Source organism: Staurois parvus, unplaced genomic scaffold (genome assembly GCF_062004578.1).
Source record: "Staurois parvus isolate SC_StPar_1 unplaced genomic scaffold, SC_StPar_1.0 ptg000697l, whole genome shotgun sequence".
In the NCBI taxonomy this organism is placed as follows: Eukaryota; Metazoa; Chordata; class Amphibia; order Anura; family Ranidae; genus Staurois; species Staurois parvus.
In genome coordinates, this window is record NW_028318493.1 from 171,431 (window position 1) to 196,836 (window position 25,406).

The following is a 25,406-nucleotide window of genomic DNA, read 5'->3' on the forward strand; positions in this document are numbered from 1 at the left end:
GAGTGGCAGAAATACCAGGGCTGCAAAGGAGGGAAGGTCCCTGGCCAAGGGTCAGGAGGGCCCTTCATGGTTACTTGCATCAGGGCCCTGAGGGTTCTAGTTAAGCCTCTGGTCTATGGTATTCTGTTTCGTGACCTTTAATTAGATGGTTTACCCCCTGCTGATCTCTTATAATTTGGAGATCATTACCATATGGTAAGGGAATTGGCACACCTATTTTCACGGTTGTTTGGGATTATTGCACGTGGATTTTCACTTTTTTTTTTCAAAATTTCACAAGTGGATTTGAGTATATGTTTTTAAAGCTTACTCACTGGATCATGCACAAGTTTCAATGATCTGTTTTGTGATGGACTCTTTACCACGTTTTGATATATGTTTTGTATGAAGTTTTCTATGAGTTATGGTTATATATAATGGATTACTGAGTTATTGATATTTTAGTTTTGCGCACTTTTGAAGTAGTTATTTTTAGATTTTCCTTGTGCCTGGAATATACAAGTGCAGGGTCACCCTTTTGCACTAAGCACACAATTCTTTTTGAGTTATATTTGTTGCTGTAAATTTTTACTTTTGACACAGATAATGAGTCTCTGATTTCACGCAATAATATTTATTTTTCAGTAAACCGCAGGTGCCTTGTAGAAATGGTTTCTGGTTTGTAGTCGTAGATGCTTTTATCTGAAAATAAAAGAATATATTTTAGTAAACTTTGGGCAATGACTCACCCTAGTTACATCATGATAGAACAAAGAAATAACAAAAGTATAAGCACAGCAATATAACGCAGGTTTCTTCAGAGGGGGTAACCAGAAACATCTTAACTCTCGGTTTAAATCCAGTAAATGCAGATGTATCAAAAAAAAATTTAAAACTAAAAGATTTTTCAATGTCTTACAGTTTTCAGCCACAGCCTGAGTAGAAAGGCCTGTCCCCTGTCAATTACTAGAAGCAGTGGAAGCAGCGGTCTCTCTGCAGAGACCTGAAATTGCCTCCCACCCCTCCCCTGAGCCAGGCAGTGTACTGGCTTTACTGCACAGGCTGTGGCTGCTTTCTAAGAGAATGTCTTTAGTTTATCCAAACTGAAAGTAGAAGGCAATACATTCACACACCTTTTACATTTCTGCTGCTCTTATACAGTATATCCTGCAAACAGTTACTAATAAAGCTTAGTGTAAAAACTTTTTTTTTTAAGTTTCTCCACCGAGTGTGGCGGCTGACAATACCTTAGAGCAGTGGTTCTCAACCTTCCTAATGCCATGACCCTTTAATATAGTTCCTCATGTTGTGGTGACCCCCAACCATAAAATTATTTACCCAGTAATTATAATTCATGAGTGTCGTTTTACCTCCAATACTGCTGCTTTCAACACAGTAGCTGCTTTTAACAGAGTAGCTGCTTTCAACACAGCAGCTGCTTTCTACACAGTAGCTGCTCTTTACACATTGGAAATATGTGTTTTCTGATGGTCTTAGGGGACCCCTGTGAAAGGGTCGTTCGACCCCCAAAGGGGTCGCGACCCACAGGTTGAGAACCACTGCCTTAGAGCTATGGATACCAATGGGATGACATCATTGTTCTAAAGATTCAGCTGTGTCATTGGCCCCGCATGGGGAGACACACTCAGTGGAGCTTTGACGTGACCACTTGGAAAAAGTCGCAGTGACAACACTCAGGGCCACATTCTTGGAACATCTGCTCATTCCAATGTAGTGTAAGCAGGCACGGCCTACATGAGCATGGCAACATGGCTCTGAATGCAGGAGCAGTACAGCAGTAAACCAAATCTGTTATGTGTAGTCACACCCCTTCATGCCTCCACGCATGTGACATCATCAGCCAAGTTCCCATGCTGTCAGATCAGCTCCATATCCTTTCTTATTGGCTGTTTCTACTCCCTATGATCTTTGCACCACCTGTGTTTCTGGATGGTGGCAACAGAACTTATGACATGCGCTTTTTATTTTACTACATGTGAATGGTTTATTTGCTAATGATTAATGAATTGCTCTTATATACTGCGCTTAGAAGCGTCCTCGTGTGTTTCTTTTTGGTATCACTGCCATCCCATCACAGGAAGCTGCATTAGGTGGACATCTCTGGCAGGATCTACAGGTATTTGTAAGGCTTTGCAAGGGTAGGCTGGCCCAGGGGCGGACTGACCATTTGGAAACTCGGGCACTGCCCAAGGGCCCGGGGTCAGTAGGGGGCCCCATGAGATGCCCCTGGTACCTTTTTCATAGGCTTTTTTGAGTTTGGGCAAGGACACAGGGGCCCCATGATCCCCTATTGCCTGGGGGCCCCATGAGTTTTCAGTCCGCCCCTGGGCTGGCCATAGGACATTATCAAGGCATATGGACAAACCGCGTTGGGGAGGAGTTTACAGTGCTGACATCACGCTGGTGCACGATTCCGGGTTGGCAGCGGCTGTTTATGTAAGCTTACATCTCTTTACTATATGTATTTTTTATCCTCTTGGTTTTTAATAAATACTACACTATTGGAAGTTTATTTGCTCCTGGTGAGCTTTATTTTACTACATTCTGGCTAGACAGAATGACACCTACAGAGTCTCATGTCAACATACATGTGATTCTGCTTAAACACATGAGCGTTTATGCTGTTGTAGGGGCAGCCATCATTTCTGCTGAGTCTTCCACTCACTGGGAGACGGTGACGGCAATCGTGATTGGAGTTGTTTTGCTACAAGTAAGAGCACTTTGTGGTGGTGGATGGACATTATTTTAAAAATATTTTTTTGCACTATTGTTTTTTGATTTCAGACATTTATTTGTTCTGACACACTTCACTTTCATTATTATATGTTTGGCGCTACACTTTATCCTTGCACTACCTAGTTTAAGGTAAATCTAAAGGAAATTGCACAGAATATTGTAAGAAAATTGTATAATGTGTATAATATATAAGAAAAATCTGTAATTGCAGATGGACTTATAATTAATAGCTGTAGCCAGGGGCGGACTGACCAGTTGGAATCTCAGGCACTGCCCGAGGGCCCGGGGTCAATAGGGGGCCCCATGAGATGCCCCTTGTACCTTTTTCATAGGCTTTTTTGAGTTTGGGCAAGGACACAGGGGCCCCATGATCCCCTATTGCCCGGGGGCCCCATGAGTTATCAGTCCGCCCCTGGCTGTAGCACATAGTTTTTTTTCAGTGGGAGTCCATAGCTCTACTTGAATCACTTACCAGTCTATGGTTACACCGTACTGAGGTAAAAGACTTGGCTGGAACTGGTGGCACCTTGGTAGGTATCAGCGTAGTGACCCATCTTGGGACATCCAGTACTGGGGCATGACTTGCAGCTGCCCTGTAACCCAACAAAGCAAATGAGAAAATGAAATGAATCTCTGGCCTACAAAGGTGTGTCTGGCCATACATACTTCACTAATCTACACTACACCCCCTCCCTCCTAGATTGTAAGCTCGTAAGAGTAGGGCCCTCTTACCCCTCGTACATTGTTTGTTGTTGTTGTACTGTGCCATGTTTTGTCCCCCCTATTGTACAGCGCTGAGCAAACCCTTTGGCGCTATATAAACTCGTAGTAATAATAATAGTAATAATAATCAAATATGGTAGGGTCACTGTCCTCCTTAAGGCGAGGTTCACACCTATGCAGGATGTGTATGAGCCGTTTCTGCATTGCGTTTTGGCACTTACGTTTTTGACACGTTTTTGCCTGTGTTTTTGATGCATTCTTTCATTTTTAACATTTTTCTTGTTGCTAGGCAGATTTAAAACACAAAATGCATAAAAAATATGGCAAAAACACTGCAAAAACCCAATACATGCTTTTCTCCAAACGTTTCCATTGAAGTCTATAGAAGCAAAAATGCAACTTTTTGCGTTCAAAAAAGTCCCTGACTCTTTCCAAAAAACACACCGGGTGAAAACACGGAGATGTGAACATGTCCCATAGGAAATCATGTTAAATGGACTCTACCGCGTTTGTGCAAAACGCTGCAGAAAACGCTTAGGTGTGAGCCTTGGGTAAAGTCAATGCAAAGCTAAAACTTTTGCTTTGTTAGCTTCGGATAGAGAAGGCAATGCTTACAGTAAAAACCCAGTTGAGTGTTTTTTTGTCTGTGTCTCATCAGGAAAATGTCTGTTCTGACTTTACACATATCATTGTAGGGTTGCAGTGATACCGTTCATTTGTATGGGCTCAAATGGCTTCGCAAAGGTATTGGTAATCGGTATCAGTGAGTTCTTGAGAAAAAGTATCGGTGCTTGTACTCGTTGATACCAATACCTTTCTAAATGAATGGGCTCAAATTGCACTGCAAAGAATCACATGTGATTTGAACAGAATTTCGGTGTGATTCTTGTACGAATCACATGCAGTTTCCCTGTGGTTGCGGTGCGATTTTCAGTGCAATTTGAGCCACACAAAATGAATGGGCTCAGATCGCACTGCAAAGAATTGCATGTGTTTTGAACAGGATTGCAGTGTGATTTCTGTCCGAATCACATGCAGTTTCCCTGTGGGTGTGGTGCAATTTGCAGTGCGATTTGAGCCATACAAAATGAATTGGGATGTTGATTGGGGCAGGAATCGCACTGCTACTTTAGCTGAAGTAGCGCAATTTTAGTTCACATCTAATGCAATTCTTTGCGGTGCGAGTTGAACCCATTCATTTTGTATTGGCGCAAATCGCACCTCAAAGGTATCAGATTACTCATGCAACTGCTTAGTATCAGCACCAATACCAATACCAGTACTGGTATCAGTGCAACCCTACTTTATTGTTACATTTTACATTTACACATTTTAAATGAGAGGTGGAGAAGCCGATGCTGGTGCATCATGGATAACAATAGCAATCAGGAAGATTTTCTGTCCTTTATTGATTACTTATCCTAACAGAACCCGCTTGGCAGGCTCAGGATAAGATCTTGAAAACAGAATGGACAAATGACCTGGTCTGGAAAAGAGAGTTACATACAGTATTTCATATTATACATTTATATATGGGTAGCACAGTGGCTAAATGGTTAGCACTTCCGCCTGGCAGTAATGGGGTCGTTGGTTCAAATCCCAGCTATGGCACTACCTGCCTGGAGTTTGCATGTTCTCCCTGTGCCTGCATGGGTTTCCTCTGGGTACTCCAGTTTCCTCCCACCCTCCAAAGACATGCTGGTAGGTTAATTGGCTCCTGTCTAAATTGGCCCTAGTATGTGTATGTATGAATGTAAGTTAGGGACCTTAGATTGTACGCCCCTTGAGGTTTGTACAGAGACTACTGAGCCAGTCACATCAGCTGTACCAGAAGAGCTTACACTCTAATGTGAATGTACAATATACAGTATATGTAAAGCACTGCATAGATTGACAGCACTATATAATACCTGAAATAATTAAATAATATAGCTCTATTATTATTATAATACATTTATATAGTGCTGTCATATGCCATAGTGCTGTACAGAGAACACTCATGCACTTTCATCAGTCTGGATACCAGAGACACTTACACTCTCATGTCTTCACCACAATAACACACTATTATTATTAGCATTATATGTTTATATAGCTCTGACATATACTGCAGTGTTGTACAGCAAACACTGAGCCAGTCACATCAGTATCTGCACCAGAGGAGCTAACACTCCCCTCACAGTCACACATTATTATTATTATACATTTAAATAGCTCTTACATATTCTGCAGTGCAGTACAGAGAACACTGAGCCAGTTTCAGCATGTTCTGTACTAAAGGAGCTTACACTCTAATGTCCTCACCACAGTCACACACTAATATTATAATACATCCACAATACATACAGTAGGTCTGACATATTCTGCGTTGCTGTGCAGAAAACACTGAGCCAATCACATCGGTCTCTGTAGCAGAGGAGCTTACACTCTCACAGTCACACATTATAATTATTATACATTTATATAGCTCTGACATATTCCATAGTGCTGTATAGAGAACACAGTAATTACATCAGTCTCTGCACCATATGAGCTTACACTCTAATGTTATTTACCCAGGACCTTGCTTTATGTAAATTATACTTTCATACAGCTCTGACATATGCCATAATGTTGTACAGAGAACACTGATCTGGCCATATTGGTCTTTATACCAGAGAAGCTTACACACTTATGTCCCCACCACAGTCACACGCTATAATTATACATTTATTTACTGTTCTAACATTTACTTCAGTGTTGTATAGAGACCACTGAGCCAATCAAATCAGCTGTATTAGAAGAGCTTACACTCTAATGTCCCCACCACAGTCACACGCTATAATTATACATTTATTTACTGTCATTCTGACATTTACTGCAGTGTTGTACAGAGACCACTGAGCCAGTCACATCAGCTGTACCAGAAGAGCTTACACTCTAATGTCCCCCCCACAGTCACATACTATTAATATTATTATTATAATACATTTATATAGCGCTGACATATGCCATAGTGCTGTACAGAGAACACTTATCCACTTTCATCATTCTGGATACCAGAGACACTTACACTCTCATGTCTTCACCACAATAACACACTATTATTATTATCATTATATGTTTATATAGCTCTGACATATACTGCAGTGTTGTACAGAGAATACGGAGTCAGTCGCATCAGTCTCTGCACCACAGGAGCTTACACTCTAATAATTCACTCAGGACCTTGCTGTATGTAAGCTGAGCTGTCGGTATGATGTGGAGCAGCGGTTAGACGTTAGAGAAGGTGTTGGGTATTTGGAGGGAAAGACAGATAAAATGCATATATTGATTTGATTTTGTGAGTTTACAGTTTTAACACAACACCCCACTTTTACCCTGAGGCAGACCACAGATGATGCGACTTTCTTTCCTGCAACCACGGGTTGCAGGAAAGAAAATCGCTTGATTTCCCCATCAGTGTTGATGGGGGAATCCCTTCTGTGGATCTATTGTGGAAAACACAGTGATTATTGGTAGCTGACAATAATCACATGCTAGAAATCCAACATACTGGCTGTACCCAAGTATATCGATGGATCGACTTGGGTACACTCAGCCTACCCATACATTGATCGAATCTCGGCCATTCCCTACTGACCCAGCTGAGATTCTAACCATCTGTGGCTGGTATTAGACTAGGAATGATCACTTACCGCCAGATAATTGCTCCAGCTGCTGCAGGGATAGCCGGCGAAGGCACTTGGATTGGTGATACTCTGCATGTAGTATAGTTTGGAAGCATCATGGTTACACGTGAGGGAACCATATGTCACTGGAAAAAGTTCAGACAGGAATAGGGTAACACTGACCTCCAGGAAGATTATTAATTATTATCTATTAACACTCCTTACATATTTTTCCAATTCAGATAGAGTGGGGAAGAGTCAGACCCTCGGTGTCTGAGTTCCCACTGGGAAGATACATCCTCTTTATTTGTACTGGTGATGGTTGTCACTGAGAGTGAAAGTGAGGGGAGATCCAACAGGAATCTTCTAATAGAGAAACCAGTTCCAGGGAAATCATCGAAGAGGGCAATTAATGATCACTTTGGGGGATTTACCTTCACTTCCTGGTGCATTCCTAGGACAAGTAATTTAGGTAAAACTAAACGCAAACCTTTTTTTTTTCAGTTTGTATAGAGTAAGGGAAGGTAATAACCGCTTTCAGGTTATTTTTTGCCATCTGCGTCCCGTTGGGGAGATTTACCTTCACTTCCTGTCCCATAGCCAAAGAAAAAGTGAGAATATCTCTGCATTGAGGGAATCCCTTGGGCCCCGAAGGTCACAGAACTAGTGCCCCCACTGGAAAATATCCCCTCTATTACTTTTCTGGGGACAACCCAAAATTTGGATTTTCTTTTACGTTCACTTTCGATGATAATGGTAAACAGGACAAATAGAGAGGGTGAATCTTCCTAATGGGGGCACAGACAGCATTGAAGTTCCAATAGGTGTTCTAATCCATCTACACACTCTCCAAAACTAAAAAAGTTATGACTTTAGTTATAATTTAAGGAAACTTTTCCCAATTTTAAACAGGCAGCAAAAAAATAAACTTCTCAATCCTACTCAATCCAATATGAAAAAAAGTTTGGGCTATACATACACTTTATCTTCATCTAAGCTTTCTATACTGTATTTCCATGTACAGCAATAATCAGGGCTGGTAGAGGGAGGGGCAGAACTAGAAGTTAATCAGGTGTGCTGTATGCAAATGTGCTGACAGTCAACATGCTGACAGGAGAAGAGACCAGAATGATGACCTCTATGTTTGTAGATCAAGTAACTCAGTGAAGAAGTTGTAGTACCCCTCATAATGGGCCCAGCAGGTGGACAGACATGGGAACTCAGCACAGGGATTGTTGGAACCCCTCATAATGAGCCCAGCAGGTGGACAGACATGGAAACTCAGCACAGGAATTGTTGGAACCCCTCATAATGGGCACAGCAGGTGTACAGACTTGAGAACTGGGCACAGGGATGGTGGATACCCTTTATAATGGGTACAGTAGGTGTGCAGATCGGGGAAATCAGCACAGGGATGGCAGGAATTCTCATAATGTTCACAGCAGGTGTACAGACTTGGGAACATGGCACAGGGATGGTGGATACCCTTCATAATGGGCACAGTAGGTGTGCAGATCTGGGAAATCAGCACAAGGATGGCAGGAATTCTTATAATGGGCACAGCAGGTGTACAGACTTGGGAACTTGGCACAGGGATGCTGGGAACCCCTCAAAATGGGCACAGTAGGTGGGCAGATCTGGGAAATCCATTGTGGGATGGTGGAAACTCCTCATAATGGGCACAGTAGGTGTGCAAAGCTGGGAACACAGCACAGGGATCTCACTAATGGAATCTCAGAAAGATAGAGACTGTGATTGGTTTCTAGCACCTACCAAACGCTGACACATCAGTTCTGAGTGGACAGACCTTAAAAGCATATTACCATTACCAGCATTCATTCATTTTGTGCACTTTGCATGTTACAGACCTGTTAATATATGTATGCCAATGACTTACCTGGATCACTCAAGATTTCTTCTTTGGTGACGTCAATACTCCTGTAGGACTGACATTCGGGCATTTCCACACCACCATTGGGGAAGAAATCCACATGACCACTGACCTGATTCGTCCCCAAACCTGAAAAATACATTTTCATGGCAGGAAAAGCTGTATAATGTAATACATTTGTATAAGAAAATGGGAATTAAACGTGGCATAAACTCATTGGTGGAAGTGAGCTTTCACCATAATTTGCAAGTACTGCACAGCACACTACTACTACTCTACTACTACTACTACTACTACTACTACTACTACTACCATTACGTTACTACTGCTACCTATTACTACTGTACTACTACTACTACCTTCTACCTACTACTAATACTACTTCATACTACCTACTACTATTGCTACCTACTACTACTCTACAACTGCTACTTACTGCTAATCTATTACTATTTCTACTATTACCTCCTACTGTGCTGTCCTACAGCAATGATAGGTCCCAGATCCTGTCACCACTGCATTCCCTGCCATTGCCAATTCTTCTGGTTCCCTTGGCACTCCTCTTTAGCTGTTGATTGGCCACTGATGATTTGCATGCAAAGTTACACTGTCACCGGCAATGAGAAAGAAATGCAAAAGGGACATTGGTGTTGATTTACTAAAGGCCTATAGGCTGTTCACTTTGCAAGAGCAGTTACACTTTGCAAGGGAAATTTCCCCAGAGCTTAGTGAATGTGGTGAAGTTTCACTTTGCAAAGGAAAATTTAAAAAAGCATTTTTCCTTGCACATGATTGAATGATGGAATTCAACAGAGCTTCACCACATTCACTAAGCTCATGTCCTTTTAGTCTATGATGGTGACACGTTAACTTTAAGAGTAGTCAGTATCAAACCATACAATGCTACGAGATTTAGTCAGGTGGGGCATGCTGGGAATTGTAGTCCTGCAGTAGGTGAAGGTTGCAGTAGGGCCATTGCAACAAAACATTTGGCTAAACCCAGTGGTTATAATGCAATAGGGTTGATTTACTAAAACTAGAGCACTCAGAATGTGGTGCAGCTGTACATGGTAGCCAATCAGCTTCTAATTTCAGTTTGTTCAATTAAGCATTGACAAAAAAGAAGCAAAAAATAGAAGCTGATTGGCTTCTATGCAGAGCTGCACCAGATTTTAGCAGTTTTAGAAAATCAACCCCATTATGTAGTTCAAAGTTCAATGACAACTGGTGACTTCTGTTTGAGAAATGTCAAGCCTCTAACTAAAAGCAATGACAAAATGTTTGATTGGGGTTCTGGTAGCCCTGGGGTCTTAGGTCTGTAGATTAATCACTACATTTAGCTAACAGTAATTATACTTCCCTATATATTTTATATCAGAGGGCACATATTCCTGCAGATATATTTTTATTTTTAACATTATTATGATTGTTCAGTGACACTAACCCAAGTCAGTCAGAAGACCTCCGGAATCGGTGTGGATGACATCAACAAATGTACCATCTGTCAGATCCAACCTGACCTCCTCAGGTGTGTCCTGGAAGTATGGCTGAGCGGGATCCAGACCTGACCGGATAGGAAACATACAATATAAGAATCCCTCACAGTTCCTTATTAATCTCCTCACCTATCGGCCTGTACATTCCCTCTTATCCATAAGACCCCACCCCCGAGGACACATTATTTTCCCCTAAGGGTTACATCAGACCTTTCCAACAGCCAGAGCTGTACAGTACATCCCAGGAACAATTGTGCAAAGCAAAAGCATAACAAATTTGACATATTTCTACAAATTTGTGAAAAGACCTGAGAACAATGCTAAATGAACTGCAAATTTCACCATTAGCATTGTTTTCCATTTTTTTTCTATGCCTAATGGGTAAATCCACACTTTATTTAAAAAAAAAAACAGAGAAGGAATTCTGCAAATGTGAATATGTCACCAGTAAGTGAACAATAAGGAAATGTAGACACTGGTTTCTTGTTGGTCAGCAAGCCAGGTGATCTTCTCTTGTAGAGCAAGCATTGTGCAACTAGCTCCCATGTGTGCATACACCAACTGCTACTCAAAACGCATGTGGAACTTTATACCAAGGACAAGATAGTAGCCTATGTAGGCTGACAAGCTTAAAGGATATCTAAACCCAAAAAGAAAAATGTAATATATAACAGCTCACCAATCCTTTGATGTGATGACTGCAATAAATTTCCATTTTTCAGACTTTTTTTAACTTTATTTTCACTTGGTAATGTTGAGGTTAACATACTTCTTGTCACTGGGTGGATATGCTCACAGCGCCACTGGATCTATGGGTGCAGCCACAATTGTCTCACTGGACTTCAAATATCCATAAAAGTCAATATTTTCCATTTATCCTAAGTCCTCTATAATTGATCATTCCATTGGCTCCCTTGGAGAATGCCAAGGAAAGGCTTGTTCCCACTCTAGAAAAAAAAATCAAACAGTGCACAAAGTCCAATGTTTGAAATACTTTATTTTTTCAGGCACCTTGGGGTTTGGGGCCTCCTCCTCATTGACCCATTTCACCCACCACTGGGCCTAATTGGAACAATTAAGACCAGTGGTGGGTGAAATTAGCCAAAGGAGAAGGTCCTAGACAGGGCTTTGTGCAACTTGTTCTGGATTAAAGTACAACTAAAGGTAAAACATTTTTTTCATTTTGAATGGAGTAGAGAGGGACCCCTATCAGTTATTATTGCTGTCTGTGCCCCCATTAGGGAGATTCTCCATCTCTATTTGTTCTATTTACCATTATCATTGAAAGTGAAAGTAAAAGAAAATCCTAAATTTTGGGTTGTCCCCAGAAAAATAATAGAGGGGAAATTTTCCATGGGGACACTGGTTCTGGTGACCTGGGGCAACCCAAGGGTTCCCTTAATTTGTAGGGTTTCCTCTCACTTCCTATGGGACAGGAAGTGAAGGTAAATCTCCCCAATATGACACAGATGACCTGACAGGGGTTATATTCCTCCTTTACTCTTTCCAAAATGAAAAATAAATTGCGAACTGTTCTACTTTAATAATAGCGTTGGACTTCACAGTGTGCTGCTAGAAACCTATACTCTGCACTTTAAACATGCCTAACTTTGTTCATCTCTATAACACAAGGGCTGTTGTGACTAGTACACAGGGAAGAGGTTTTTTTGCTTTCTTGTAAGTTATGAGTAAGCCAGGGGCGGACTGACCATTTGGAAACTCGGGCACTGCCCGAGGGCCCGGGATCAGTAGGGGGCCCCATGAGATGCCCCTGGTAACTTTTTCATAGGCTTTTTTAAGTCTGGGCAAGGACACAGGGGCCCCATGATCCCCTATTCCCCAGAGGCTCCATGAGTTGTCAGTCCGCCCCTGGAGTAAGTGTCAATTTTCTTATCATGACTGGTGAGCTGCAATTACATTTTTCTTTTTGGGTTTAGATATGCTTTAATGTAATGCATGGCACTTTGGCCTTAGGTTGTGGTACCATGCATGCAGAATGGCACCTCAATCCACAACTACGGTTAGGGTCCAAACACCCTGGCTGCAATAAGGCACATTAAACATGCTATTAACTGTTGTGCGATGCATTGAAAAAATGCTGAAAGGCATGCATTAAGGTGTAGAATACTGCAATAGAACATAAGTGTGAATGGGGCCCCTAAAACATGTTGGCTGTTGTCACCTGTGATCCGGCCAATGCCTTTCATTCTCTTTCCGGCCTCTCCAGCAACGTGTGCCCCCAGACTGTGTCCCATCACATGGACATTGGAAGGAGAATATCCAAGGTTTTCCTAATAAGTATTAGAATTATGAAAAGTTAAAAAAAAACAGCTTATTTCAATTCAAGAAGGATTATCAAGTCTCCCCAAATTCGGTTGACAACCAGTTTTGCGAAACATCCTCAAAGTTCGTAAAATCTAAACTTTTCCCAGAACCCCACTAAGGTCCATGAGGAGCAACTTTGAATATTTAATGTGTACCTTTTGTGGGCTTCATAAACAAACTAATTTAAAAAGTAGATAAAGGAAGCCGGTCATTGCCATTAGGCATATGTACCCAAACCCAAAAATGGAAAAAAGCAAAAAGTTAATGTACAGCAGGGAAATGGTATTTTCATGTGGCTTCATATACAAAAATTCTTTACATTTTTCAATATTTTTTATTTTTGCATGCACTCATACACTATATTCATGTTTCTGATAGCACCAATGTATATTCAACCATAGCAGCCACATACATTCATGCCTATGTGGGGGCTGTACACCAGTGGGGAAAAAGACACCAGCATATACATTAAATGGGTTCAGCTGCCCATTGCAAGAGCACTTAACCTGATTTATTTCAGATTTAAAGGCATTGTTTCAGGTAGTTTAACACACTTGTTTTGCAGTTGAGACACAGCAGCAAGAAAAAGTTCCAAGTCGCAGAACAAAGCGCTATTAGGCTTGGTAGGCCTCAAATTCAGAACCATAAAGCAGGAGTTTTCTTGCAAGAGGAAGGAAAGACAGAGGAGAGGTGCTAGGAGGTGGTCATGCTGGAAGCACAAGAACTAAAATGAAAAAAATACTTTGTGGCATTTGTAGTGTCTGTTTGGAAATCATCTGAAATTGGAGAATGATTTATTTTTATCCTAGGTATGTGTTTAGGAGCACCTGGTAGAAGTGGTCGTCTTGCTTGGAAATTTTTTAACATTTTTAGCAAACAATAACATCAGCTATTTCCAACATGATTCAGGGGTAGTCTTCACCCTTCTTTAGGGCTAAAAGTGGAACTAAACCCCTCATATCCTTTTTAGCCAAGGGAGCTGCCATCTGAATGTTTGATCTGCAACTGCCATGGTGCTGAACATATGATCATTTATGACACCAGCCATTTTCTGGTTTGGCAGTTTGGTTGACAGTATAAGAAAATGTGACAATTAACATTCCCTACATGCCAAGAATGCAGTTGTGTTTTGAAACTTTTAAACTGATGGGTTTAGTTCTGCTTTAAATTATGGTTTGTGGAAGAATCAAGACCAAGTTCGCTAAAAGGCCCAGATTAGAGCTGAAATGTCAGCATAACCTGACCACATTGAGTGCTCTGGACTTGACCTGTAACATTAAAGAAATTTCACTATTCATCCAAGTGTGTTTTCCATTTCTAATGAGTGTTGTGAACATTCCTCAGTATTTTTAGCCACAACAGTCACCTTCACCCAGTTACCATGGAATGTGCCTGCTTTACTGGCAACCTAAGCAGACCCTTAATCCATGCTAAAAAAAATGTACTCCCATTCTCAGTCTAGTTTCTTTCCAACTGTCACCTTCAAAAGACCCCAAAACACATTGGACATCATATTTTTTCATAACTATTTTATTTTGAAATAAAAATTTTAATTAACTATCAAATATACATCTAGGTCTCTCATAATACAATCAAACTTATTGCTGTCTTTCCTAGGATCTCAGTTTTTTTGGAAACATTGGATTTCAAAATGAGCCTCTTCAGAATATGAACAGACCTAAATACCTACCAATGTCCGAATCCAATACTCCACCAGCACATCTTCATTAAAATTCAATGTGTCAAGGCAGATGCTGACTATCCAAGAACATGATGGGATGTGTGAAAAATTGTAAACCCCCATGTTCTATTTTGCCATGTCCAATTTTCAAGTTACATGGCTAAGGGTTTGAACTGTTGTTAATTTGTCAATACTTATTAGAAAGTCACCTGGATGAGCAATAAAACAAATTCAAAATCACAGAACAAGCCCAGTTGAATGGGGCCAACTACTACTAAATATGCAATGTCCAAAAACATAAGAATGTTCACAAATTTACCGAGAAATAATTTACTGCATAGGCAATTTCTGCCCCCACAACGCGGATATTGTTAGCAGCCTGAGAATAGGCGGTGCGGGATCCTCCGGCCCAGTCCACGACAATGCAGTTCACATCTTCAACCAGGAACAGAGTCTGAGAAGCATAAAGAGTCAGGTTACACTCTCCCATTTTGATATACTCAATATTTTCAATTGTATGTGGACACCTGACCATCCCACCTACACTTTAACACAAGTGAAGCATACTGTTAACAATGCAAAGATATTTTAGACGATTATGCTCCTCTAACCTTGTGGTAATAGCTTAGTGAAGGCCCTTTTCTGTTTCAGCATGACTGTGTATGAAGCCAGCTCCAAAAAGACATGGTTTGACTAGTTCGATGTAGAGCACAGGTGTCAAACTGGCGGCCCTCCAGCTGTTGCCAAACTACAAGTCCCATGAGGCATTGCAAGATTGACAGTTACAAGCATGACTCCGAAAGGTAGAGACACGATGGAACTTGTAGTTTTGCAACAGCTGGAGGGCCACTAGTTTGACATCCCTGATGTAGAGGAACTTGTGTGGCCTTCACAGAGCCTTGACCTCCACCCTGCCAAAGGACTGAATTAGAAAGCTGATTACGAGCTTACCTGAGCCCACAAATGTTATTTTGGTTGAAAATATGCCAATTCCCATGGACACATTCCAAAATCATGTGAAAAGCCTTCCCAGAAGATTGGATGCTATTATAGTCACAAATGTAGGAGGAGAGAGGCTCCAAATTTACTGCCAAGGACATATGCCCACCATTATCAACCTCTTCCAGGCCCTAGTTGCGTTGAATCAGAAACAGATACCAGCTCACACATTCAACCTGGGTGACTGTTTTGCCAATTTTTCCTGAAAGGAGAAACCAACCCTTCTGGACCCTACTCTCCTCTTTTTCAGATGTTTCTTTTGCCAGTACCAACTAATGTGGTATAGAATTACTTAACTACTTTTATTGTACAACTGAAAATTTCCTGTCCGTTGTTTGGTCCTGGGATATACAGTCATGGCCGAAATTGTTGGCACCCTTGATATTTTTCCTGAAAATCAAGTATTTCACACAAAAAAGGTATTGCATTAACACATGTTTTGCTATACACATGTTTATTCCCTTTGTATGTATTGGAACAAATATAAAACAGAGGCAGAAAAGCAAATATGACATAATGTCACACAAAACCCCAAAAATGGGCTGGACAAAAGTATTGGCACCCTTAACTTAATATTTGGTTGCACACCCTTTGGAAAACATAACTGAAATCAGTCGCTTCCTATAACCATCAATAAGCTTCTGACACCTCTCACCCGGAATTTTGGACCACTCTTCCTTTGCAAACAGCTCCAGGTCTCTCTTATTGGAAGGACACCTTTTCCCAACAGCAATTTTAAGATCTCTCCACAGGTGTTCAATGGGATTTAGATCTGGGCTCATTGCTGGCCACTTCAGAACTCTCCAGCGCTTCTTTGCCATCCATTTCTGAGTGCTTTTTGACGTATGTTTGGGGTCATTGTCCTGCTGGAAGACCCAGGATCTTGGACGCAAACCCAGCTTTCTGACACTGGGCCCTACAGTGCGACCCAAAATCCTTTGGTAATCCTCAGATTTCATGATGCCTTGCACACAGTCAAGGCACCCAGTGCCAGAGGCAGCAAAACAACCCCAAAACATCATTGAACCTCCACCATATTTTACCGTAGGTACTGTGTTTTGTTCTTTGTAGGCCTCATTCCGTTTTCGGTAAACAGTAGAATGATGTGCTTTACCGAAAAGCTCTATCTTGGTCTCATCTGTCCACAAGACGTTTTCCCAGAAGGCTTTTGGCTTACTCAAGTACATTTTGGCAAACTGTAGTCTTGCTTTTTTATGTCTCTGTGTCAGCAGTGGGGTCCTCCTGGGTCTCCTGCCATAGCGTTTCATTTCATTTAAATGTCGACGGATAGTTCGCGCTGACACTGATGCTCCCTGAGCCTGCAGGACAGCTTGAATGTCTTTGGAACATGTTTGGGGCTGCTTATCCACCATCCGGACTATTCTGCGTTGCAATCTTTCATCAATTTTCCTCATCCGTCCACGACCAGGGAGATTAGCTACAGTGCCATGGGTTGCAAACTTCTTGATAATGTTGCGCACTGTGGACAAAGGCAAATCTAGTTCTCTGGAGATGGACTTGTAACCTTGAGATTGTTGATATTTTGCCACAATTTTGGTTCTCAGGTCCTCAGACAGTTCTCGTCTCCTCTTTCTGTTGTCCATGCTTAGTGTGGCACAGACAGACACACAATGCAAAGGTTAAGTGAACGTCTCTCCTTTTTATCTGCTTTCAGGTGTGATTTCTATATTGGCCACACCTGTTACTTGCCCCAGGTGAGTTTACAGGAGCATCACATGCTTGTAACATTCTTATTTATCCGCAGTTGTGAAAGGGTGCCAATACTTTTGTCCAGCCCATTTTTGGAGGTTTGTGTGACATTATGTCGAATTTGCTTTCTTTCCTCCCTTTTTTTGTTTTGTCCCAATACACACAAAGGGAATAAACATGTGTATAGCAAAACATGTGTTAATGCAATACGTTTCGTGAGAAATACATGATTTTCAGGAAAAATATCAAGGGTGCCAACAATTTCGGCCATGACTGTAGAAAAATGGCTAACCTTGAATATATTTATATTCAACAATTAAAGCACTTCTAGGGCTGGCCATAGATAGTCTTTTGCAATTCCTGATTATGTTTTTGCTTTTTTAAGTACTGATTCTTTTAATATTATTCACAAAGATTTCTCAACTTGTAGACAATATCTCTTTGCAGCCTGGCCAGTCAATCCTTCTACATTCTGAGGATGGGAAAGGCAGGTCCTCATGACCTATGGGCCTCTACAACTCATCAGAAGAGTCACACAAAAAATCTCTTAGTGCTGTAGGAGATAGACTGATGTAGCTGTTGTTTAGCACTTAACTATTTAGATTACTATACAATCATATCCCTGAGTCCTTCAGCAATAAACTTGAAATTCAGAAGTTGGGTTGCTGTTCATGTTTGGGAAAATGGTAAATTCATCCTGAACATCACAGATTATGTTTTAAAAAGCTAGAACCCAACAACTACAATAATGTCACTACTATAGAAACTGCTATAGGGACTGCTGTGATCAGAATCCATACTCCAGCCACCATTTTTGAGCCTGCCATAATGAAGTAATTGGTCTTCTTTTAAACACCTCTAAGGTTTGACCTTCAGAAGTTAACAAAGCCTCCTATTGACTGCTGTGTTCACAGCAAAGCTATTTATTGTACAGCTTGTCAGCTGAATTTGGCATGGGGACACATTAGATGCCTTCAGCTGCCTTTGGGCTTTTGATGGGCATTCATTGTGGGCTCATTCAATTGGAGGCTTTCAAAACTATAGAGTTATGACTGCAGTATGCAGAGGAGCCTTGGCGGGGCACTGTAAAGTTCATATATATTTGCAAAAATGTTCAACTAAACCCTCTGTTTTTGTTAGACAGAGTCAATTTGTTTTTGTTTTTTTGCAGGCTAGCTGGTAAGTGTGCTGTAAAATGTTATGTTGCTTGTGACTTGCAAAACCCTGAATTTGTCATGGGGCACATTGGATGTCTCCAGATGTCACTGTGCTCTTGCTGGGCATCCAGTTTGTCCTTTTGCCTTTAAGGAGAAGATAGCTCCCTCCAGGTAAACCTGCCTTCATTTATGCATTTCTATGTGTGTCCAACTTGGAGACTCTCATAACTATAGAGTTAGGACAGCAGTATACAGAGGAGCCTTGATGGGGCACTTCGGCTTTCACATATATTTGCAAATGTGTGCAGCTAAACTCCTTATTTTTAACATGAATTGTTAGACAGGGTCAGTTTGTTTTTTTGCAGGCTAGATGGTAAGTGTGCTAAGAAATCTTCTGTCTGTGAAAAGCTATTTATTGGCCAGGGTATCCAGGCAAATTTGTAGCTAAGCTGTCAATGAGGTTCCCAATCAGAGGCTTTGTTTTCTTCTGAAGACCCCAAGGCTTAGAAGCATTAGAAAAGCACCAGTAGCGGCATTATGACATCCGTCAAAATGGTGGCTGGGCGGGGAAGCACTCAGAAGCCCAAGTGCTGTGGCAGTATTCTAGATTAGCAAACAGCCCACCTAAATTCTCCCATCATTGACTTCACTACAGTTAGGATTCAGATTTTGTAGCCAATTTTCGGCATGTTCAGACATACTGCTAATGAATCAAACACAGACATGTTCAAGCAACATTATTCAGGACCTTATCTTCTGAGGATACAAGACTTTGGGTATCAGAATTTATATTAGTTTAAAGCTTGTCCATTTATGGTTATTTATGGAGGTGAAGACCCCTCAGAGGCTGTAGCACCATGAACCAAAGTACAGGCAAATATAAGGGGCTGACAGCCAGAAAACAATGTATGCTAAACACTAATGGGGGCTATCCGAACTTTTCCTGTAGACACTTGTGTGTAATTGGCTTCTGTGACCTCAGTTTAGGTTTTTTTCTACATTTTATACCATCTCTTCCTTTTTCAGCATAGGGTAGAGTGGGAAAGAGTGCATGTTTCTGATATTATTTTATTTCTGTGACCCCTCTGGAATGATATTCCTCTATTTCTAGCCCATGTGACACTCATACAAGAAACTAGGAAGATGGTTGTTACTGAGACATGACAAAAGAAGAATAACCATTCCTCACTGTACAAACAATGTGTCATGGTTTTTAGTCTGTGTTACCACTAGAGAAATTTCCTGCAACTTCCTGTCATAACAAAATTTCCACAATGGGAACATAGTAAGCAATAAAATCATGATAAATGCTCTCAGAAATTAATTTAAAATTAATTGTACATTAACAGGCCAGGTGCCAATGACTTGAAGATAGGTTCACTTACTCTGCACATTTCAGACACCCACGCTGTCTCTCCACTGCTGGTGAAGCCATGGATGACAAAGATGGACTTCTTGTCAGTGCTGAAGTTGGAGGAGGTGATGGTGGAAGGATTGACGGCGCTGATCACCTTGATGGAGAAGACAGAAAAATAAATGTATATAATATAATGTATATTATATTGTGGAATACGGAACATGATTTATTGTGGAAATATCATAAGGTACACCTTAAAGGGATAAGGTGAAAAGTCCCATTATCTCCACTATGGAGATTCACCTTCTCTGTTTGCATTGCTGACCATTTTCCATGGGACAGAAAGTGAGGAAATTCAGAATAACCAATACTGTATATCCCTTTAGGATGGACTGATCTGTAAATTAGTTTACACACAAAATTGTCAGAATTGGAATTCTCACTTGGTAGCTGTTCTGGTTGCTCCTGGTATAGAGGAAGAATCGGGTGTTGATCTTCTCTGGGGACCAGGGTAACTTGGCAGAGGGTCTCTGAGGAGTATCTGAATAGGGCCATGTGTCCGAGAAACATCCGAGCCTGTCATAGCACACCTCACCACCTGCAGGGAGGCACAAAGAGACATCGATCAGGAAAGGCTCCCAACACACTCTGTTTCATAACATTAAAGTTAGGGTCAGACCACCCAAAATGCCACCTAGGACCCAGGAGCCCAGGGGGTGCCTATGGACCTGCAACCTGTAAGATCACCTTCAACCAGCTCCTTTGTGCAAAGCTGGGGATACCATAGGTATAGATTTTTGTCTGTAGGTAGCTCAAACATAGAAATTACTTTTACTGCAACACGTGCCATACATTTTCTCATTTTGGCCCAAACTCATGGAAAACTTTCACATAACAGCAGGTCACCAGCCCAATTAGCAGCGGGCATGAAATTCTGCCCCTCAGCCATACGTAACACAAGGGAGGGTATGCTGGTGACATCATTGGCCCCAAATTTGACTAATGTCATTGACCAAATAGAGACATGTGGCCAATGCTGAATTTAGACCTTGGGGGGTCAAAGGCACTTCACGTTTTGGAGGGGGTCAACATAAAAACTAATTTATAAGACAAATAAAAAGTGAACTGAAATGAATGATAAACCACATTAGGTTCTAAAACAAATATATATATATATATATAATCAGACATTTGTCTGATTTTTTTTCTCCATTTTATGGCCTGTAAGAAGACACATTATAAAGGTAATTGGAACTGGCAAGTCATACATCGCAGTTATGCATCACACTACAATATTTACAAAAAGTCTTTCTTCCTACACTTAGCATCTGCAAAATCTGTAACTTAAGCTGGCCATAGATGGATCGAATCTCACCCGGTTCCACAGGCCAGCATTGGCAGGCTGGTCCATAGATTGACTTACTTACAACCAGCCTGTCAGATTTTTTCCACATTACTGCCAGTGACTAAAGCCTCTAGAAGTAATCATTCTACTAGTAATAGCTAGTAATCTTCATGCTCAAATATATTCTAAGAGCTACATTAATACTTGGAAATGTATCAGCAAGCCCTTCATTATGTAATGAAACTGCCTGTTGAGATGGAGTGAGACAAGACTGGAAGGTGGTAAAGGCTGCAAACTAGACACTTTCCTTAGTGAACACACTACTGAAGTCTCGAGGGAAAATACATTTCTTTTCTTTTTTTTTTCTATGAAGGATGTCTGGCTCCTTCTCTGGCAGAGGTGGCCCAGGGCAACTGTCCCTTTTTCACCCTTATAAATCCCGCCTTGCAGGTGGCCATGTCACCTATGGTGGAAGGAAAGAAAATTGCATATTTCTATGGGCTGCTTAAGTGTTGTCTCAATTTGGCTTCAAAAGTAAAAATACACTTTAAAGTCTGCTGAACCCTGATGAAGATAGAGTGTTATTGGCCCTTGAAACCTGTTGGCCGTTTTATGTGATCTTTTTATGGGATCGTGATGAACCTATCCTGTGGTCACTGCAGATGATTATCAGTATTCTGTTACCTGTAGGTACAATCTCAGGGTCATTGCAGGAGCTTTTATCCCTGTCACATCTTATCAACCACACCTTCTTTATCTAAAGACAACCTTACCCTCCCATGTTCCATCATTAACAGCTGAAGATTTAACCCTTGTCCGACTTGCAGTTCACTTTTTGTTTAACTTTGTATATATACTGTATATACTATATTGGTTTAGATATGCTTTAATTGTATGTGTTCATTGAGCTACTGAGCTGTGTGAACAACAGTTTTTTTTATCAGTAAAGTAGATGAGAAAATTTAGACTGGACTTAGATGAGTATTTTGTTTTTGATCAACCAGTAGGTTGAGCAAAGAAAAATGACTCAGTTCCCCCATCCACGCATTTGATGTGCATGGAGGAATCCCTCCAGCTGAACTCATGGGGTTGATTTACTAAAACTGCATAGTGCAAAATCTTGTGCAGCTCTGCATAGAAACCAATCAGCTTTCAGTTTTTTTTTTCTATCAAAGCTTAATTGAACAAGCTGAAGTTAGAAGCTGAATGGTTTCCATGCACAGCTGCACCAGATTTTGCACTCTCTAGTTTTAGTAAATCAACCCCATTATGTTCTGACAGCGGGGAGATTTCCCCACCATCAAAATACACCCATCAGCCCTGCCATCTATAACCAACGGAAATTATTGAGATAAAATTTTTCCATCAGACTGGTTGTACACAAGTTAACCAATAGATCAATTTGTGTACCACCAGCCTGCCCATACATGGATAAAAATTTGTCTGGTCCCTGCTGAACTGGCTGAATTTTAATCCATGTATGGCTTTAAGCAATCATGTACAGAGGAGCTGCTGGCTAAAAAAAAATACAATATTTCATATTAAAAATTTTTTTTTTAATTGACTTATCATGCCCATAATAAAGAAAAAGCCAACACACAAAGATAAGCATCCCTAGTGACCAGTATTTTCAGCTTAGCCCAATGAGGTTTAAAAACAACATGACTGACACCAAAGATCACGTTGTATAATGCTTCCTGAATCAAACACATTTCCAGGTATTTATCTTTCTTTGAACAGTACTTCATTTTCTAAATGTGTTTTTTTTAATTCATTGCATCATTCAAGTGTAAATTGGAGAAAAACAAATAATATCAGTAGTGTTCATGGATGGCTGAATAAAAGAACATAAAAATATGATAAACGGTCAACTAGATAAGTGAGGGTTAAGCTGGCCATACACTGTAAGGCTTCTCTCACTCGGCCCTACTGGATGAAAAAGAGAAATGAAGAAATTGATCCACTATCTATGGAAGACAGCATGGATGGAGAAATTTCTCCTGCTGGCTATAATATTCTGACAGCTAGCACCTACCTGAGCACCCAATACTTATAATTGGAGGCAGTCACTGTTTACCTGATGGTTTTCTGCTCAACTGCTTTGATTTGCAATAGAAGGATGTCAGGCAGGAGGGTGCTGACAGGTCCACCCATGCCTAGAATTATGGCCAGTTCCTCAGGAACTGGTCAAAATTCACTCCATCTGCTTTTGTAATTACATTATAGCTAAGAATGAGCAGGTTCTTCTATCATCCTAGGAATTTTCTGAATGCTTCTCACGTCAGGTTGCCGACTTGTCCACCCATGCCTTGAATTTTGGCTGGGTTCTCTGGAACTGGTTGAAAATTCACTGTCTGCTGTTGTCATTACAATATAGCTAAGAATTAGCAGGTTCTTATATCATCCTAGGAGCTGTTGTGAATGCTCCTCATGTCGGGTGGAATGGTGCCAACCCATACCTTGATTTTTTATTTTTGGCCAGTTCCTCAGGAACAGGTCGGAATTCACTCTGCTATTTCCATTACAGTATAGCAAAGAATGTGCAGGTTCATGCATCATCGTAAGAGCTGTTCTAAATGTTCTTCATATTGGGTGGAAGAGCCACCCATACTTTGAATTTTGGCCAGTTCCTCAGGAACTGAGGAACCTGTCTGCTTTAGCTTCATGTATCATCCTAGGAGCTGTTCTGAATGCTATCTTTTGGTCCTTTAGGCCCTCATAAAGCATTGGTTTAAGGGAATGTAATTTTCACTAAAACTGACTTCTGGACTTTACAGAACATGTCTGGCACTTACCGCACCGTACGTAACAATAAATAGCCGATAGGCATTCTAGCCTTTCCCTTTCTCCCCTGGTGCCCAGCTTGCAGCCCAAGGACCACAAAAAGCCCTTTGGCACTTGTTATGGAACCCTCAAGTCTCAGAGTCTGTAGTGGGAGCATTGATTTATAAAGGGGCATAAGCAGTGATCTCTACAGCTTTATGTAACATGCCTGCAGTCTTCTTCTGCAGCATGCCTCCAATATAACCTGTAGCATTTCCAAAGTTTCTGGCCATCATTTCTTCTGGTGTGTCTGCAGTTTTCACCACTTTCCCTAAATTTCTGTCTGGTGAAATCATTGTCACCCGGACAGCAAATAAAAGGAAATCTGTCTAGCAAAGCCCCAGATAGCAGTAAAAAACTCAAAGGGCTTCAAAAACTCTTGAGGGTTCTTATCCTTCCCCATACCATGCAAAATAAAATAAAGTTTTGGTTGTACATACATTTAAATTATATTATTTATATCTCATTCAATATGAGACCAGCAGTTTAGAATGTTTTAAATGTATATCAAGACAAATGATTTAGTAACCCTTTTCTGTGGTCCCATAAATAAGGGTACGCATAAACTCCTTTACCTTTTACGGTGCCTAGGAGGAAAATACCAAAAATCCAGGCAGGCAACATCTGCAAGAGAAAGAGAATGGATTTAAAATGAGGATTTAGGCATTCTTCATCCCTGGGTGATGGAATACAATGAATTCCACTCTCACCTCTGTCCCCACAGCACACCACTCAGCTGCACTCACACCTGGCATCTCATTGTATATATAGAGGGAGGGAGGGGTCACTATACACAATGACCCCCGACAGTATTAATCATTAAAGAGCATTTCTTCTGATTGCCACTATAAGTGTGTGTCACCGGGTAATAACATCAAGAACAAAATCCCTAAGGGTCAAATAAACAAAATTTATTTTTGCATTTTATACTTTAATTATGTCTACATGCTCTGTTCTTTAGGCTGCGGATATACTGGTTATTCTTAGTAACTCAGTTGTCATGAGATTAATCATTATGTTTGTATCATGTTACTTTATGGTGTTACACAAAACATTTGCAGTAGAGCAATAAAAGTAGACTGGCATAAGTGTGCCTATTCTTGGGCGGGCAAGGCTGGGGATATAGAAAATAATGTTTGATAACTGCTTTAATGGGTCAGATGTGAAGGATAGGAGTGCAATGGGTGAGGCAAGGTGGCTGGGGGGATGGATGTCAGTGATGGGAAGATACAGTTATGGGAGGGATATACAGTATGTCAGCAGAGGGGGGTGATGTGGCTGGGGATGAACGGATGTCAGTGATGGAAAGGTATAGTTATGGGGAAGGATAGATGTCAGCAGAGGGGGGTGATATGGCTGGGGATGAATGGATGTCAGTGATGGAAAGGTATAGTTATGGGGAGGGATTGATGTAAGCAGAGGTGGGGTGAAACAGCAGGGGAGGGATGGATATCAGTGAAGGGAAGGTACAGTTATGGTGAAGGATGGATGTAAGCAGAGGTAGGGTGAAGCA

The 25,406-nt window shown here is 41.0% G+C and overlaps 1 protein-coding gene across 1 annotated transcript; it reads right to left on the bottom strand.

The window, feature by feature from the left end:
• Positions 1-597: 597 nt before the first annotated feature.
• Positions 598-24,566, bottom strand: LOC149446060 (pancreatic triacylglycerol lipase-like). The gene is made up of 10 exons (XM_089653033.1): positions 24,469-24,566; positions 20,169-20,323; positions 19,754-19,879; positions 14,822-14,956; positions 12,679-12,787; positions 10,445-10,564; positions 9,007-9,129; positions 7,137-7,255; positions 3,209-3,329; positions 598-681 (listed from the first exon to the last, which is right to left on the bottom strand). Exons 1-9 carry the CDS (start codon positions 24,515-24,517, stop codon positions 3,219-3,221), a joined length of 1,047 nt encoding a protein of 348 aa, XP_089509159.1. The 5' UTR covers positions 24,518-24,566; the 3' UTR covers positions 598-681; positions 3,209-3,218.
• Between the last annotated feature and the right edge of the window lie 840 nt (positions 24,567-25,406).